The 18,493-nt window shown below is 37.4% G+C and overlaps 1 protein-coding gene across 1 annotated transcript; it reads left to right on the top strand.

The window, feature by feature from the left end:
- The first annotated feature begins 1,026 nt into the window (after positions 1 to 1,026).
- washc5 (WASH complex subunit 5) lies at positions 1,027 to 18,446 on the top strand. The gene is made up of 29 exons (XM_030158845.1): positions 1,027 to 1,094; positions 2,401 to 2,675; positions 3,251 to 3,396; positions 3,622 to 3,706; positions 3,892 to 3,992; positions 5,089 to 5,281; positions 6,440 to 6,592; positions 6,784 to 6,897; positions 7,284 to 7,455; positions 8,260 to 8,387; positions 8,732 to 8,861; positions 9,209 to 9,321; positions 9,973 to 10,139; positions 11,072 to 11,147; positions 11,344 to 11,454; positions 12,727 to 12,867; positions 14,142 to 14,222; positions 14,342 to 14,443; positions 14,524 to 14,703; positions 14,856 to 14,980; positions 15,130 to 15,292; positions 15,461 to 15,563; positions 15,639 to 15,718; positions 16,066 to 16,169; positions 16,372 to 16,501; positions 16,723 to 16,819; positions 17,177 to 17,330; positions 17,448 to 17,535; positions 18,185 to 18,446. The coding sequence occupies exons 2-29, from the start codon at positions 2,490 to 2,492 to the stop codon at positions 18,239 to 18,241; spliced, it is 3,480 nt and encodes a 1,159-aa protein (XP_030014705.1). The 5' UTR covers positions 1,027 to 1,094; positions 2,401 to 2,489; the 3' UTR covers positions 18,242 to 18,446.
- The last annotated feature ends 47 nt before the right edge of the window (positions 18,447 to 18,493 follow it).

Here is an 18,493-nt window from a genome sequence, read left to right as displayed (position 1 = left end):
AAAATAAACAAGTGGTGCCAGGCACAACAAACCCCGCCCCTTGCACGTATTGTAGCTTATTCTGGCATCGATCCAGCTGATGTCATCATGTATATGCATGTGCTGATGTCAACATATCAATTGCCACTATATATATATATGTATCTAGTTTGAAGAAAATTGCAGCAAAATTTATGTTTTTTATAGACATTTGAAATTTCACCCATTATAAGTAAATGGGAGATGAAAAAAGATTTTTAAAAATTCATAAAAAATTTGAACTTTGACCTACTGTTCCCAAAATGTAAGGAGATTTATTCTGGGTCACTGGCAATCTGTAAACCCAATTTGGTATGAATTCAACCAACACTTTTGCTGCTAGAGTGTTAACAAACAAACAAACTGAAACAAAAACAATTCCCCTTGCCCCCCCCCCCCCCCCTTTTTTTTTCGGGGGGGGGGGGGGGGGGTATTGTAAAATAACTTTGTGTGTAAACAGCAAAAATAGTCTGAAATGTGGAGCTGACACACTTCATTTCGATCTTTCTATTTCATCATATTATCAACAAGAAAAGAAAGGAGAAAATCAAAGTTCTTGATGGACAAGTTTTTGTTTTTTTTTTTTGGGAGGGGAGGGTCTTTATCGATAATATTTTGGTGAGATATTGACATGATAGAAAATTTGATGAACTGATGTGAGAAAAAGCTACAAATCTCTAAAGTTAGTTGAGCCTAAAATGTGACAACACACCACATGTACTGGCTTAATCTTTAACAATGCAGTTAAAAAAAAAGTTTTTACAAATAGCCAGATAATTGTGACTAAAGCTTCCAAAGAATATAAAAATACTTTTTAGGTTTCAAAAGCACAATCATGTGACTGGCTGGTGTTATAATTGCTATTTCAAATTTTCTGTGTGATAAGAAACTTTTGTTGTGAATATTTTTGGTCATGTAGCTCAGATCTAATCTGGCAGGTAAAATTAGGCAATGCACCACGTGAGGCGGGACTCACTGCACTCCGGTCCGCGAGTTGACTTGAATTAAACGCACCCGGCGGCGGAGTCATGTGATTAGTCATGAGGAAGTAAACAGGGAAAGGAACATCTAAAGAGGCAAGCATTTCTAACTCTCGTTTTAGATTAAAGTGTATCTAAACATTTTGTTGCACATATCCAGATGTCTTAGATCACGTTATCTTTACATCTTTACATGCTTCTTAAATTCGTCTGCAACATTTAAGCTAATCGGAGTCCTTAGCATGATACAAGCTAACGTTAGCATTGTGCTGTCGGAAGGAGCTAACATGAATGCATGACTGTGTAATAAGCAGATTTTTACATTTACAAGCCTGTCGATTGTCTGTTTTGCAGATGAACTACTGTAGCCTGTGTGTCTGTTTGGAAATATTGCAACATTGATGCTCTGAATTAACGTTACTCAATACTTGTTGTATTGCATTTTTCATTAAAGATCTTGCAAACACCTGCACAGTACAGATGAAAGTAAATCTGTAAAGTAGATGAAACATAAATATATGAAAATAAGCAAAGTCAAAGCTAGAGGGTCATTTGAGGGCTGTCCTCAGGTACAAATTTGAGGTACTTCGTCTTTACGACATTTCAGAGGCAAATATTATACTTCCTACTTCATTAACAGGGTAAAACAACAAAAACAACTAATGTGTCATGATCTGTTATTAATCCACCATCGCAATAATACTGTATATAGCAGCTGCAGTGTTAAAGATGAACTCCTTAATAATTCCTTATTAATAATTACAGTCCAGTATTATCAGAGCTGCACTTTTTGGTAAAACCATGGACCATACTTTCTTGATTTTCAAGGAAAATGCGGATTTGTGATTATGTTGATATGTGTTCAGAAACTTGAATGAATATGAAAATCTAACAGTATAAAAGGTGGTGACTTTCATTTTCATTCTTACACAACACTCTGCTCAATGTCACTAAATCTAAAATTTCACCATACACACTGTACATTTAAATGACAAACTTTTGTAATTAAATAATTGCTTAAAACAACATTGCAATCACATTTCAACTAATTCTGCAGCTCTAATATATATTATTCTAGAGTGGGTAATTCTTCATGTTTACTTTTGGTGCTATGAGTATGTTTTGATGCTAATTTTGTGGTTGTACTTAAATAAGTAAGTTTCAAATGCAAAGTTTTTTTATTTATACCCATATATTTCTACACTTTTTGATGTATTATTGACATTGGAAAAGTGTGAGTTCTTCCTTCATCCCTCCAGAGCTGAGATGTAGCTCTGCTGCTGCCAGCAGACAGTTTCTTGTTCAAGGACATTGCAGCAGGGTGGTTGCCTGTTATCAGTTGGATTAAATGGATTAAAAAGGATCAGAACATTGAATTGAATTGCCTGTTTTGTTTCAACAGGTGTATAAAAGCAGACTGTTAAAAGTAGCATCAAAGGGTCACGTAGCGGCAGCTCTGTGCATCATCATCCTCCTCTTCCTCCCGCCAACATGGTGGATTTCCTTGCGGAGAACAACCTGTGTGGTCAAGCCATCCTTCGGATAGTGTCCAGAGGGAATGCTATCATCGCAGAGCTCCTGCGGCTTTCTGACTTCATTCCTGCAGTTTTCAGGCTCAAGGACAAGAGTGACCAACAGAAATATGGAGACATTATCTGTGACTTTAGCTACTTCAAGGTTTGGATTAGATTAGGACAAAGTTGTCTGTGTAGGTTCTCACTTGCCTAGGTCATCATTCTTCTTGATAGTTCTTCTCGGTTTAACTGGACTGGTTTAGCTCTTTTGAAAACATTTTGTCTCTCATCTAAGAGACGTTTCAGTTCTGATAGCTGGTGGGGGACCATGGACTTATAAACCTGTGGGAGGAGTGTTCTGTGTGGGTGTTAGTCCATATGCTAATGAACTTAAGTGTTAGGGTCATAGAGAGGGTAGGGTCATTAGTGGGTATTGTGTTTGAGTTTTAGGGTTGTTAACAAGAGGGATGGGTCACTGTCCAACTCCTTCAGGGGGGGAAAAGCCTGTACAAAGTTAGAAAAGCTAAGACGAAGTTATTTATCATTTTGTTGCCTTGAACACATAATAGTTATGGTCATTAAATAGGGATTATAAATGGTTGGATTGCTATCTTTTTATTAAAAAATACATGCCCTGTTTTTTTTTTTTTTTATCATCTTTAATGTAGTTCTGATTTTGAACTGATTCTCGATATTAAAAGTTGACCAAATGTTGAACTTCGTTACTGTTTTCTCCAGGGTGCAGAGTACTACGAGGGAAAGCTGGAAGCCAAACCTGAGCTTCAAGACCTGGATGAAGAGTTCAGAGAGAACAACATTGAGATTCTGTCGAGATTCTATCTGGCTTTTGAGAGTGTCCACAAATATATAGTGGATCTTAACAGGTAAGAAAGGACTGGGTTGCTTAGGATTTGAGTTCGGTTCACTCATCGTTCACAAGCCTCTTTGAATCATCCATCAATACAGGTTCATGTCTAGAAACCTCTGTTAAATCCACATCACCAAACGTCATTCCTGACCTATTGTTGACTCCTTTTGATTTTTCCTTTATTTTACACCAAGATTTATGCTTTCTCATCCATGTTTCACATTATTTCCCCTCTCTCCAGATATTTAGATGACCTACATGAGGGTGTTTATATTCAACAGACTCTGGAGACTGTGCTTCTCAATGAGGATGGAAAACAGCTCCTTGTAAGTAACAGAGTTTACTATTTTTATATTTTGAAACATTGCACAAATGTGATGTATTTTTCTAGCGAATTAATGTCATCATATATTGTCTTGGATTTTCATTCCTATTCATTAAAACTGCACATGAGAAATAACCAAGAAGCATCAGAAACATATTGATCACATGTGTTTCTTCCTTTATCTAGTGTGAGGCGCTCTATCTGTATGGAGTCATGTTGCTGGTTATTGACCAGAAAATTGAGGGGGAGGTTAGAGAGCGGATGCTTGTTTCCTACTATAGATACAGGTGACTCACACACACACACACACACACACACACACACACACACACACACACACACACATATACATATACATATTACACCATATTTTCTGACTGACTTCAGTGCTTGATTTGGTCACAGTAGTAGCTCACAGGAACACTGAATCATTCACTCAAGTCATACCACCATTCACTTTGAATATAAGTGAAAATAAAATGAATATTGTACTTGGTTTATTTGATCTCTTTCATTTTTTTTTCTCATTCCTCGAAACCAGGGGTGTCAGACATAGGGCCCATGGGCTAAAACTGGCCCACCAAAGAGTCCAATCCGGCTCATGGGATGAATTTGTAGTCTTCAGAGAAGTAATTGCAATTTTAACAATATTATACCTGTTACTAAATATTTTGAGCCTTTGTAGATCCACTGTGATCTGTAAGTTGTAATGCACATGTGTAAATGATAAGCCGACTTGTAAAATATTGTTAAAATTGCACTTATTTTTCTTTAGAAATTTCAGGTTCATACTATTCACATTTTTTTTTTTACTAATTTAAATTTTTTAAAATACTTTTTTCAGTCTAAAACATAGAAAAAAAGTTTGGAATTAACATTATTTATAGGTTAATATCTTATTATTTTATTGCTCTTGCCCTTTTGAGAGCATATTGGGCTGAATGTGGCCCCTGTAATAAAATGAGTTTGACACCCCTGTTCTAACCCTTCATGTACAGATTTGCTTGTGTTATCTTGAATTCTTCTGTAATATTTTGAGATGATATTAGAGTATCAGTTTATGAGTGCTATGAGCTCAATACTGTTACACGTTCACACTGTTATGATATATGAACATCACCTTATATATTGAATTCAGTGTTTTGTGTTAGGTTAACTATTCAGTGTGCACCAAAGAGAACTCATTAGCATTGAAAATCCACACAGATACTTACAATTCAGTTATAGCAAAATCATCTGTATACGACCTATAGAAACTTATGATTTACAGATTTATATTACCACTCTAAAATTATGTCCCCACTTTTCCTGGTTATTAAGATAAAATTCTCCAAATTAGTTCTTGTCTTTTTGACTGGCTGTGTTGTTTCCTGTTTTCTTAAGTGCTGCTCGGTCGTCTGCTGACTCCAACCTGGATGACATCTGTAAGCTTCTGCGCAGTACTGGTTACTCCAGTCAGCCTGGAGCCAAACGGCCCTCCAACTACCCAGAGAGCTACTTTCAGAGGGTCCCCATCAGTACACCCTTTATCAGCATGGTCATCGGGAGGCTGCGCTCAGACGACATCTACAATCAGGTATGAAGCTGTAGGTCATCACCCATCAGATGATCTTTTTTAATTTCATTGTTTAGTTGTTAAGGATCAGTAGTAGCTGTTATGTGAAACAGACATGCTAGGATAATATGTTCGCTGTCATTCATTCACCCTTATGTTGACAGTTTGACTATTCCATTTTTTTTTTTTTTTTTCATCCAAGTGTGATAGAACTGAATTTTTGCAAGACCCATTTTGCATTAGCCAGGGCTCGTTGCAACACTTTACAAAGCACTGTTATTTTCTGATGACATCTGAGTGAAATAAGGGGAAAAGTACAAATGTGGGTGTAGATGTTTTTTCTAATTGATTGAATTGGATTCGACTTTGAGATGCTTTTGAGGAACATTGTTGTTATGCTTTTAATACCTTTTAAAATAATGGTGATGATTTATATGTATGTTCTTATCAGTTTTAAGTTTGTTTTTAGTACTGATTTTCATTGTGTTTATGTATATTAGTGTGGATGTATGGATGTGTTTTCCATTTTGTGTAACTTCTGTTGCTGCTGTCTTGGCCAGGACACTCTTGAAAAAGAGATTTTTAATCTCAATGAGCTTTTTTCCTGGTTAAATAAAGGTTATAATAATTATTTTTTTTAAAAATACATCAAATGATTCACACACTCTCCAACATTTTTGATGCTGATTTGCTTTTCACTTACTCTTCATCTTTGCTGTTATGAAAAAAACTTACTGTACTTTCTGGTCTATAAGCCGCTACTTTTTTCCACACACTGTAAACTTATGGCTCTAAAATGATGCGGCTAATTTATGTTTTCTGGGCTAATGATTGATCCGGCTGATGAAGAAGGACATAGAGCTGCTGCACTTAAGTTTGGCATCAATGAATCGATGGTGAGACGTTGGCGACAGGGTGGGTGCGGCTTATAGTCCCGGAAAGTACGGTATTTAGTTGGTGGATCTGTGACAGATTTTCCACATATTTGCAAATCATCTTCTACAATTAACATATTGCACTTCTTCCCTCATGTCTTTTATTTATTTATTATCAAGGTTTGTCATATGATGTTCTAATGTACTGTTCAGACATCAGTGTTTATTTAACTACTCAGTCTGGAGAAAGACAGCATAGAGAGAGTTTTAGATCTAACAAAATATTGTTTGGTCTGTCCAACAGGTGTCTGCCTACCCTCTCCCAGAGCATCGGAGCACAGCTTTAGCCAACCAGGCTGCCATGCTGTATGTGTGCCTTTACTTCAGCCCTTCCATTCTGCACACCCAGCAGGCCAAGATGAGGGAGATAGTAGACAAATACTTCCCCGACAACTGGGTAAGACTTTTGTTGAGGATAAAATTGTTCAATAGATGCTTTGTATTTGACAACCAAGCCTGATTAAACAACAGTGCTACATCAGAAGATAAGAACTCCTCTGTAACACTGTTAAGACATTTGCTGAGGTTCTATCTTATTGCCTCTTTCTCATTTGGGCTATTTGTATTTCTTTTTGCATTCCTCTGCAGGTTATCAGTATCTACATGGGGATCACAGTCAATCTGGTGGAAGCCTGGGAACCATACAAAGCTGCCAAAACTGCTCTCAACTACACTCTGGATTCTGCGAACATCAAAGAGCAGGTATCAAGATTTGGCACAGTCTTCAGTTTTTCAATTGACAGTCCCTCAGCGTGTCTCCATTGTTTGTTGGTACTGATAATCATCTCATTAAGCGTGACTGTGCAGGATCTAAATTGAAAACAAAGAGGTATTAATCAATTCAGTGACTTCTGAAGGACGTTTTAAAGATTTCTCAAAAGATTTATGGGCTTAAATCAGTGCACGGATACAACAAAGGCACATTGTGTTAAGAAGATTTCTGCATTTATAGAAATAGTGCAGACAAGGAACAGCTGAATGAACCTTGTTCGGTTAGCCACGATCTGGAATGAATAAATGAATTTAATAACAAACATTGTACTTCTAAGCATATCTCCCTGAACAACATGACTGCCATATTGATGCAGGCCACTCGGTATGCAGCCAGCATGGACAGCCTGAGGCCTCAGGTGCAGCAGCTGCTCAAGGAAGGATTTCTCAGGGAGGAGATTATCCTGGACAACATTCCCAAACTGCTCAACTGTCTTAGGGACTGTAATGTTGCGATCCGCTGGTTGATGCTGCACTCTGCAGAGTCAGGTAACAGTTTCAGGAGATTTCCCCTTAAAGGAAAATCCTCAAAAAATCCTCAGATATAAGCTAAGAGTAATGTGTTATACATGAACTTGTGGTGGAAATTTAAGAACTAAATTTAAGTACAGTTTTGAGGTATTTTTAAGGCCATTTTATACTTTTATTCCACTAAATTCTAGAGAGAAATATTATACTTTTTATGCAACTATATTTATTTAACAGCTTTTATTCCAGTTCCATTTAAATTATAGTTTTACATAATCCAAGCTTTGGAAAAACAGCATGTATAATGTGTAGATGGGCTCAAATGTCTATGAGTTCAGCTCCATCAAATCCATCAAATAGTGTTTTTTTTTCCCTCTAAACCTCTTAAATGTAGAGAAAAAACTCGTAGACTGAAAACATATTTCTTCCCGTATATAAATCTGGATATGAAGTAGTTCCAACTCTCCAGCTGCTACATTCGTAACATGTTGCAAAAGCATTAATACTTCATTATTGGTCTACAATAATCTATCACTCAGAGGAATCAAACCAGTACTTTTACTTCTATACTACTAAAATACATTTTGCTGCTTTGTTTTTTTTCATTTAGGACTGTTGTAATGTATTTTATGTTGTTATATTTGTGCTTTTACCCTAAATAAGATATTTAAGTCTGACCCTTCATTGTCAGACTGAGCTGTTAGTAAAGATGACTTCACAGGTTCCTTATCAAAGATATTCTGTAAATCACTCTCCAGATCCACACATGTTTCAGTGGCTTTGCATTAAGAGAGCTTATGGTAATGAGAATCCTCTGTTTCGCAGCCTATGACCCAAACAACAAGCGACTCCGTCAGATAAAAGACCAAGTGATCAACGACTCCAAGTACAACCCGAGGATGCTGTTCCAGCTCCTGCTAGACACGGCTCAGTTTGAGTTCACACTGAAAGAGGTGAGCGTCTCATCAATACTCATACATATGAATGATGGCCTTTAAACTCATGGATAAACAAGGAATTCACAAATAAGTGTGTCACACATGGAGAGATTAGCTGTTAGGCTGCTTTCAAACATGATGGGCTTTTCGTTTTTTTCACCATTAAATCACAGCTGGAATAATTCCAGTGTGATCCAGCCAACTGTGGATCTTGTTAGGTGTTGTCTGTTTGCATGTTGTGTGACAGCATATGGCTAGGAAATCTATCATTAGGAGAGAAGACAAAATTAATGTTCTCATTATCCTTCTCATAATAATCCTTCCTCATCGACTCAGCAGCTGTGCTGTCCCTCTTCCAGATGTTTAAGCAGATGTTGACAGAGAAGCAGATCAAATGGGAGAGCTACAAGAAGGAGGGATCAGAAAGAATGACTGAGCTGGCCGAAGTCTTCTCTGGTGTCAAACCGCTCACCAGGGTGGAGAAAAACGGTCAGTTACAGTTGTTACGATGGATAAGGCGAAGGATTACACAGTCAGCTTAGAAGTGGTGCTGACCAGCCACACGGTGTTCTCTCATGCTTTGAATGACATGGATTATGCCAGTTTTGGAACAGAAATGTCTACAAGACTTGAAACCTGAAGGTGGAATGAAAACAGACAAAATGGGACAAAAAGAATGAGATAGATACCAGAGAGATGCAGATTAAATTTACATCAGTCAGACTTATTTCTGCCTTCGCTTTAGTAGTGACATTCACTTATGTAAGCACCACTTGTGAAATACTTTGATAACATTCTTCTCTGCCTGTACAATATACCTATATTCCTCTTCACAGAGAACTTACAGGCCTGGTTCAGAGAAATCTCAAAGCAAATAGAGTCTTTGAACTATGAAGACTCGACAGCTGCCGGGAGGAAGACAGTCCAGCTCATCCAGGCTCTTGTTGAGGTGACAAAGCCAATGACGTTTCACATTAAACTGACAGTACTGTTCATCTATGTTATAAAAATAGTGGTGTTGATATAGTCTGCAGTTTTGCATGCATTTACTGACAATGAAAAAAATATGTTTTATTTGGATGCTGTCAACAACAATGTCTGTTGTTTTGTCATATTTTGTATTGAAAATCTATTTTATGCAAATGTAGTGAATATTTTTGAGGCTCCAGAAGAGGTATGATTGTGTAATCTTCATACATATGAGAAGGAAGTGCATCCATTTTTGGAAAACTGGGCCAAAACAAAGAGACATCATTACCTGTTGAGATGAAATGCATTTGAACAGAGACATCAGTATACACAATAGCAATGTCTTCTTTGTGTGTCAGATGTGGGATCCATCTTGTCAAAGTCTTTTGCGAAATTAACAATGAAAATGTCAAATGAAATGTAAATTGCATTCAGTATGCTGTAGAATATTACCCTTGATATCTGTAGGCATAATTGGTTAGTCTGTTTGCATAGTTTTTAGGACTCGTGAGGCTGAAATTGAATTTCTGCCAGTGGGAAATTTCTTTCAGAAGCAGATTTTCAATTGTGATGCAGTGTGGGCACTGTGCAGTCCTTTGTCTTGATGAAGTGTTCTTCTCTTGGTGTTTAGGTCCAGGAGTTCCACCAGCTGGAATCAAACCTGCAGGTCTGTCAGTTCTTGGCTGATACCAGAAAATTCCTGCACCAAATGATCCGCACCATCAATATCAAAGAGGAAGTCCTCATCACAATGCAGATAGTTGGAGATCTGTCCTATGCATGGCAGATAATTGATAGGTATGTACTTGCCAATAACCTCTATGGACATTCAGATGACTTTCTGAGTGATTCATGAGGGGTTTTTGTGTCATACATTAATATCGCTGTCTAGCCTGCAGGTTTTTGTACTCTGGGTGTAACTGGTTTTATGTTCTCTTTGAGACAGCTCATTAGAAACAAGATTATCACAGTTATGTCTCTTATATTGTCGGCCGTGACAAGTAGAAGACAGGCCTCTCAGCTTTTTTTATTACACACCACCAAGTAGATTACAGCGCTGCAGTTTTCTTACTTTTATTTCAAACGGGGTTCCACAGGGTCTTAAGAAAAGTCTTAAGTCTTGAATTTACAAATCTGAATTTAATACCTTAAAATAGTCTTTAAAAGGTATTAAATTTGATATGGTATGCCTTAAGTTATGTTGCCATAAACTTTTCCAATGTATTGTGTTTAAATGTATCTGTTAAATGTCCAAGCTGCAAAGAAAGTAACATTAGTCGACTCAGTTCCACCTGTTCTAACCCGGCAATTTATATTGAAATTAGGATCAATTATCACTATCTTTACAGCCCCCAGTGAGAAATGGTCACAGAACATTCAGCCCAACAGTTTTAAGCAAACATAAACATGGGGAGTGCAAATGTAATAATGCCTGGTTGGAGAAAAGATCATTCTCCACCACACGAGTAGAGGGGAACCTGTTTGAAGATCACTATACCTTGTGCAAGAAATCAATTCAACTCAGAAAAATTGGAATCGAGGTGTTGGAGTAAATAAATACATTTTCTTACATTGTAGGAGTCACAGATTTTTGCCAAGAGATTTGTTTTGAAATGGGAATTAAATTCTGTTCTAAATCTTAAAATGGTCTTAAAAAGTCTTAAATTGAATTTGCAGAAACCTGTAGGAACCTTGTTAACAGGATATTTCTTTTTTGTTTTGTTATGAAGCTTCACATCCATTATGCAGGAGAGCATCAGAGTCAACCCATCCATGGTTACCAAACTGAGAGCTACGTTTCTGAAGGTGCACACACACACACACACACACACACACACACACACACACACACACACACACACACACTTATATTTAATACTACTGTAACTTAATCATCTTTTTAAAAAAATTGAAGGGACACTCTGAGAGAGAATGTTTTAGTCTCAGGAAAAAGTTAATTTTTGCACAAGAATTTAAGGGTTTTTTCTGTGTTTTGGACTAGTTGGCATCTGCACTAGATCTTCCGTTGCTGCGTATCAACCAAGCCAACAGTGCTGACCTGCTGAGCGTCTCACAGTTCTACTCTGGGGAATTGGTGGCTTACGTCAGAAAGGTAGAGTTTACAGTAAAGTGCTGTTTGAACCTGAACTCCGAGTTTCACCCCCCCAAAAAATATGTTATAATTTATCCAAAAAGTGGATTATTAATATTATCTGTACTACAAACACACAGACTGTATTTTCACATCACACTCAGATGTTAATAATAAAAAGTGAATGCGAAACATATTGAGAAGGTACGTGTATGTTTCTACATAATGACCTTTCACTGGGAAAAAATCTAAAATGTCAGTAAAATAAAATTCCACAAACACAAGTGACAATAACACATGGCAGAGGTTTTATTCTCTTCAAATCAAAAGACTAAATATAAATATAGATGAACTTAATGTTACGAGGGCTGTTCAGTAAGTTCATGGCCTCACCCAGAAATACTGGTTGTTATAATACAGGATGTTACATTCTTTCGTGATGGGATAGTGATGCTTGAACATCGATGGACCAAGTGCATTGCTGTAAATGGAGATTATGTTGAAAAATAAAATATAAATTATCAGTCTGTGTTGTTCTGTTCTGGGTGAGGCCATGAACTTATTGAATGGCCCTCGTATTTCATGTGGCTATAGAAAAGTAAAGCCACTTCTCTGTGTTGAAACACACAGAGCAGTAGAATTGCATCCTGGTTAAAGCCGACATGATCTGATCAGTGATCATTAATTACACCTGTCAGTCATACATTTAACTTCCCTATCTGTCTGAAAATATGTGTGATTAGACAAAATCTGTGCGTCACAGGAGTAGATGCAGATGTCTTATGAGGGTAACCATGGAAATTTTGCCATTGATGCTAAAAAAAAAACTTTGAGCACTTCATCTTTAAAAGGTTAGAGAAGTAGTTTCCGTTTCCTGAGAATTCTTAGAAATGATGTCAGTCGGTTTGATGTTTCCTCTTTGATGAACTTGGTCTGAAAGTGCTTTTGTTACTTTAACAAATGAGCTCTGCATGCTGTAAATAATTACTGAGTAACTTTTCTAAAAAAGCTGCTCCAAAGATGAATGTTTCTGTGACCATCTGGTACATTTACCCAAAAACAAGCTGCTTAGTGGATGTGTACCTTCAGATGCTCCTACCTTCTGATGTCTTCAGCCACATGCCATGGAGGTTTATGTCAGAGAAATTACCTCTACTTTTTGTAGACAAGAGTGTTTATCCACAGTGTTTGTTTACCATCTGTTTTCGAAGAATAATCTTGACATTTTTTTGCCTCAGATCCCTAGAACATATTGTAGATGCATCTGATGCTCAGTCTCAATGTTGCTTCCAGGTGCTGCAGATCATCCCTGAGAGCATGTTCACATCTCTGGCCAAGATCATCAAGCTGCAGATTCATGACATCATGGAGGTGCCCACGCGGCTCGATAAGGACAAACTGAAGGACTACTCCCAGCTCGGAGCTCGCTACGAAGTAAAGCAACTGCTGAAACTGTCACACTTTAATTTATGGATATATTTAATTTCTCAGTGTTGTTTAGAATCTCATTCAAGTGACGGAAAAAAAAAATCCTCAGTTCTTAGAAAATCAAAGGCTGAATTGTAAGAAGAAAGGCAGCAAATTCTGTTTTGATGTAGACTCATCAACAGTATACAAGTGTGAGGCAATCTTACCCACTGGCATCTCTGAATATATTTTCGATTTCAGAAAGAGCTTTTGATGTGAAATACAAATTGAAAAAGAAAATACAATACAGAAACAAATAATGTCAACAAAGACCAATTAGAATGGCATTAACTTGTATTTGTAGGGTTGATGTTTAGTCGTCAAATTTAAAATTTAGCATTGTCAGGCATCTTTTATCATTTATTTCACTGCTTTCAATGTGACAGGGTCATATTTTAGAAATATAACAGTGCAGCTTTTCACAGTCCAGAACATTTTATTTTGATGTATTTTTCTTCTGTTACTTCAGTTAGACCAATTTCTTTACTTTGATGATATTACATTTCAGAAAATTGCAAAGAATATGTTTAATTTTGGCTTTTTTTTATTTTACCATATTCTCAGAGGATTAAAAACTTATATACACTACCTTGCAATAAAAAAGTCCCACACACTGGATCACCTTTGATTTGATTGCAGTTGCATTCTCTATGAAATGCAATTCTGCAAAAAATAGCACATTTATTTCCTTGAAGACTTGCTTGATTTTCTGCCAACATCTTGTATTGATGTTGGAGAGTCAGACTGCCGCATAAAGCCTTCTCCATCACATCCCAAAGACCCTCCATGGGGTTCAGGTGTGAACTCTGTTTGTTGAAATGATGTCTCATGATCCCTGAACCACTCATTCACAAACCAGATGAGCCTGATGAATCCTGGCATCATCTAATCTGTGTGCTCCATATCAAACTGATGCTTGTTTAAGACACAAGATGCTACTCACTGTATTCGTTAGGGTTAAATAGCTTGTTTCCAGCAGTAATTATCCAGTGGAAGATCTTTTTGCTTAGTGAGTTTTTTTTTTTTTTTTTTTTTTTTTTTTGATAGGCAGTTTATACCACGTTCAGTGTGTCTTTTATCAACTGGAAGTTTTGGAAATTGATGAAATAATTTGAGACACGCTAATATATATTCCTGGGGGCAGAGCTGTGGTTGTATTTTTTTGAGTCCTGGATTTATGCTAAGTGTAACCTTTATGGCAATAATAATTAATAATATATTGCTGCTTTATGTTTATTCAGGTGGCAAAACTCACCCATGACATCTCCATTTTCACTGAGGGAATCCTGATGATGAAGACCACTCTAGTTGGGATCATTAAGGTAAATGTGTTTCAACAATGGTTTTATCCTTAACTGCTTGAGAATGTTATGTTGGCATCAGCCTCATTATTCCTGTGCATTCATCTATGCCGAGGATTTAACACACTTGGTCGTTTCAGGTGGATCCTAAGCAGCTTCTGGAGGATGGCATCAGGAAGGAGCTGGTGAAGCGAGTGGCTTATGCTCTGCACAAAGGATTGATCTTCAACCCCAAAGCAAAGGTTAGATATCGAATGAATGAACTGGAGTCTGTCTTGTTTCCTTCAGAGGATCACATCATTGTATTCTTTCACTCTTGCAGCCCAGTGAGTTGATGCCCAAGTTAAAGGAAATGGCAGCCACTATGGATGGATTCTACAGATCCTTTGAATACATCCAGGACTACGTCAGCATCTATGGTCTGAAAATTTGGCAGGAGGAAGTATCCCGCATCATCAATTACAACGTGGAACAGGAATGCAACAGCTTCCTCAGGACCAAGGTCAGGCATCGCACAGAATGACTCTCTTTGCTCTCACAAGTCACATCTCAGTGTAGTGCAAATTTCATTCCACTTTAATCCACAGGACATGCTCTGGTTGTTCAGTTAATAACAGATGTTGATAGATTGGTTCTTTCTTTGCTTCTAATCAGATTCAAGACTGGCAGAGTGTGTATCAGTCAACTCACATCCCCATACCTAAGTTTCCCTCTGTGGATGAGTCTGCAACCTTCATTGGTCGTCTCTGTAGAGAAATCCTACGAATCACTGATCCCAGGTATGTCTCATCATATTTAATGGTGACTATGCAATAGAGGAATGCATTAGTTACTTGAAAACTCATTTTTTCCGCCTGAGAGCTTGGATATTAAGAAAAGTTTAGATAACAAGTCCCAGACAAACATCTGTGCTTCTGAACATCTACAGGGTGACATGCTACATCGACCAGATGAACACCTGGTATGAACTGAAGAGCCATCAGGAGGTGACCAATAACAGGCTGTTCTCTGAGATCCAGAGCACTCTGGGCACCTTTGGCCTCAATGGACTGGACCGCCTGCTCTGCTTCATGATCGTAAAGGAGCTGCAGGTAGTTAGCCCACAAGACTGATAGGTCTCTGGTTGGATTGGAACTTTGTTTTTACAAAAATGCAGTGAAATAGTTAATATTAGGTCTATAAGCACTGTCGCAGTATTATCATTGCACATTCTTTGTGTACCAAAATATCTGTGCAGTTAATAACTCTTCTGCCATCAGAACTTCCTGATGATGATTCAGAAAACCATCCTGAAGGACAAAGCTGTGGTGGATGTCTTTAAAGCCATGCTGGCTGCTGTCAATCCTGTCCAGGGCATTGTCGGTGGGTATTCATTTAGGAAAACCTATAAACTATGTTTTTTGTAATTAAAATTCATTTTTTTAATATATGCTACAGGCAATGCCAGCAAAGTGTATGCCAGTGCTGTAGCCAAAACCCAGAAGATCTGGGGCCCTTATCTGGAGGCTATCATGAAGGTAATGGGCCAGCATCATTTCTGACATTCATCTGTACACAACAATTAGTAGCAGTCATTTATTTAAATGTCTCTGAGCTGGAGTGATGTAGATGAAACATGAAACTTGGACTGAAATGAAATGCAGATATTTATCCAAGAAGCACAAGGCTTGTGAGCCAAACAGTGGCGCTGTAATCATCGTGTAATCATGTAAATTGTGATCATATAATCATGGCTCTAAACTGTAATTTTGGGAACGCTAACCCCTTCACACCCTAGTTCTGTAACCTGACATTACAACTTTTAATTTCAATACATTTTATGCCTCTTCTCACTGGTATTTCACTAAGGCTGTGTTTGTTGTAGGTTGGTCAGATGCAGATTCTCAGACAGCAGATTGCTAATGAGCTTAACTACTCCTGCAAGTTTGACTCCAAACACCTGGCTGCTGCCCTGGAAAACCTCAACAAGTCAGTCTGAGCACAGAGTGCAAACAAAACCACTACTAACTATGTACATCTAATACTGGATAATGCACTTGTTTGCTTAGGCGTGTGTTGCTTTACTTTAGTATTGAAAAGGTGAAAATAATCTTGTGATTCACTTCCATTGGACAACTTACTGTTACTGCAGTTGTAAAACTTTGTCACTTTGTCTTTGCGGCCTCACCAGGTCTCTTCTGGCAGACATCGAGGCTCACTACCAGGATCCCTCTCTGCCCTACCCTAAAGAAGACAACACTCTCCTGTATGAGATCGCAGCCTACCTGGAGGCAGCTGGCATTCACAACCCACTGAACAAGGTTTGAAAATTGGGGATATTGCTTCAGCTGCTGTGACTGATTCATGTTCAAACTGCACATTTCAAGTGGAAGCAAAATGTAGACATTGACAGAACCGCCATGAACTAAAGTTTGTGTCCTTGTGTTCATGACATTCAGGATTTGTGTCTGTTGTATGTATTTTAATATTATATTACAAGATGTTCTGATCTTTTTTTTTTGTGTGTTCATGCTTTTCACAGATCTATATCACCACAAAGCGCCTCCCTTACTTCCCCATCATAAATTTCCTATTTATCATCACTCAGCTGCCTAAACTTCAGTACAGCAAAAACCAAGGTATGTTTTTATTGTATTAACCTCCTGAGACCCAGCAATGCATATTTGTCATCTGTAGTGGACAAGAGTTTCACAGCTTAACATAAAAAAAGTCCACTGAAAAGGACATGATATAAAAAAAATTAAAAATGTATTAGAAGAAACTGTAGCATCATGCTGTTTCCAATTAAGGCAGTTATTTAAAGTGTAATGGCGAAAATGTTGACTTACTGGGTCTCAGGAGGTTAAAACAGTATTTGATTCTGATGATTCTAGTTACTCCAGAAATGTAGGAAGTCACTAAGTGGACAAGTTAAGTTGATTCTTTGTGGGATTTTATCCACGTGTTGACATAGTCGATATGTTGTATTTTCCCAGGAATGACCTGCAGAAAATCCACCGACCCAGTGGACTGGCCTCCCCTTGTGCTCGGTCTGCTCACTCTGCTCAAGCAGTTTCACTCCAGATACACACATCAGTTCTTGGCTCTTATTGGTCAGTTCATCCGCTCCATCATGGAACAGTGCACAAGGTAACAAATCATTCACTGGTTAATTTAGTTGTATTTTATTTTTAATTTGATCTAAATGTTATTCTAGAATGTATTGTGTTATGGCTGCACTCAAGAATTTTTTTTCCCCCACTGTAGTCAGAAGATCCCTGACATGCCCTCAGATGTGGTGGGAGCTCTGATGTTCCTGGAAGACTATGTGAAGTACACAAAACTGTCACGCAAGGTAACATAACTCTCATCATGGATCTCAGAGTAAAGAGTAACAATAGGACATAAATTGTTAAATAACTGGACTTTAAATCTAAGAGTATGCTGTAGCGCCCTGGATAAAGCATAACTATACACTTTATTTTTAGGTCAGTTGTATTTCATTTAGTGAGCATTAATAACCCTGGTCTAAAAGTAAAATGCCTCCAGAATAAAAGCAGTCAAACTTTACCCAGTTTGAGTCTCTAATAAAGAAAAATTAAGTCAAAAATACTAGTTGGCTGTAGTTTCCAATATAAAGTCTTGGGTCAAAATGTGAAATTCTGAAACTTAATGAGAGAATGGGTATTAATCAAAAGGAGTGTTTGTCTCACAGGTACGAGATCTACTTCGAAACAGATTACAATACATTTACTTTACAGGTTCTTTCTAGTGGAAGATTTATAAATCTATTGTACAAATGTACAGAAACAAATATCTATGTTTAATAATAATTTTTCATATAAACTGAAAACATCAGGTAATTAACATTTGTCATTTTTTTTCCAATTCATCTTATTTATGTATGTAAGATTTAACACATTTAATCTCTGAGGAAGATAATTACTAATAAATGTAAACCAGTATAATATGTACTTTTCTCTCTTCTCTATACTGTCTTTCAGGTGGCCGAAGCCCATGTACCCAGCTTCATTTTTGATGAGTTTAGGACAATACTGTGAAGACCTGGATGGAACATTACATCTAAATCTCAGACTTTTGCTGCCATTGTTTACTTACATTTCACTGTTTAGACCATTAATGTCTTAATGCACTAATTTAGCTTTTTTTTTGATTGTACATAAAAAAATCTAAATTTCCTATGACTTAACTTGCCAACATTGTCCATTGTAATTCATTATTAAATATGATTGTTTATAAAATGTTTTGCTTGTCTGTGGACTGCTTTTTGCATTAGGCTTTTACTTTGAAAG

The sequence above is a fragment of the Sphaeramia orbicularis genome, chromosome 16 (assembly GCF_902148855.1).
Source record: "Sphaeramia orbicularis chromosome 16, fSphaOr1.1, whole genome shotgun sequence".
NCBI classification, from domain to species: Eukaryota; Metazoa; Chordata; class Actinopteri; order Kurtiformes; family Apogonidae; genus Sphaeramia; species Sphaeramia orbicularis.
This window is presented reverse-complemented; position numbering and strand designations above follow the sequence as displayed.

What these genes read in the sequence shown, in the direction of transcription:
- washc5 (XM_030158845.1), top strand. Translation starts at nt 2,490, where the DNA reads ATGGTGGATTTCCTTGCGGAGAACAACCTGTGTGGTCAAGCCATCCTT. An exon ending in TATATAGTGGATCTTAACAG is followed by an intron (nt 3,397 to 3,621) that starts GTAAGAAAGGAC and finishes CCCTCTCTCCAG; the next exon opens with ATATTTAGATGACCTACATG. An exon ending in CACCAGGGTGGAGAAAAACG is followed by an intron (nt 8,862 to 9,208) that starts GTCAGTTACAGT and finishes TCCTCTTCACAG; the next exon opens with AGAACTTACAGGCCTGGTTC.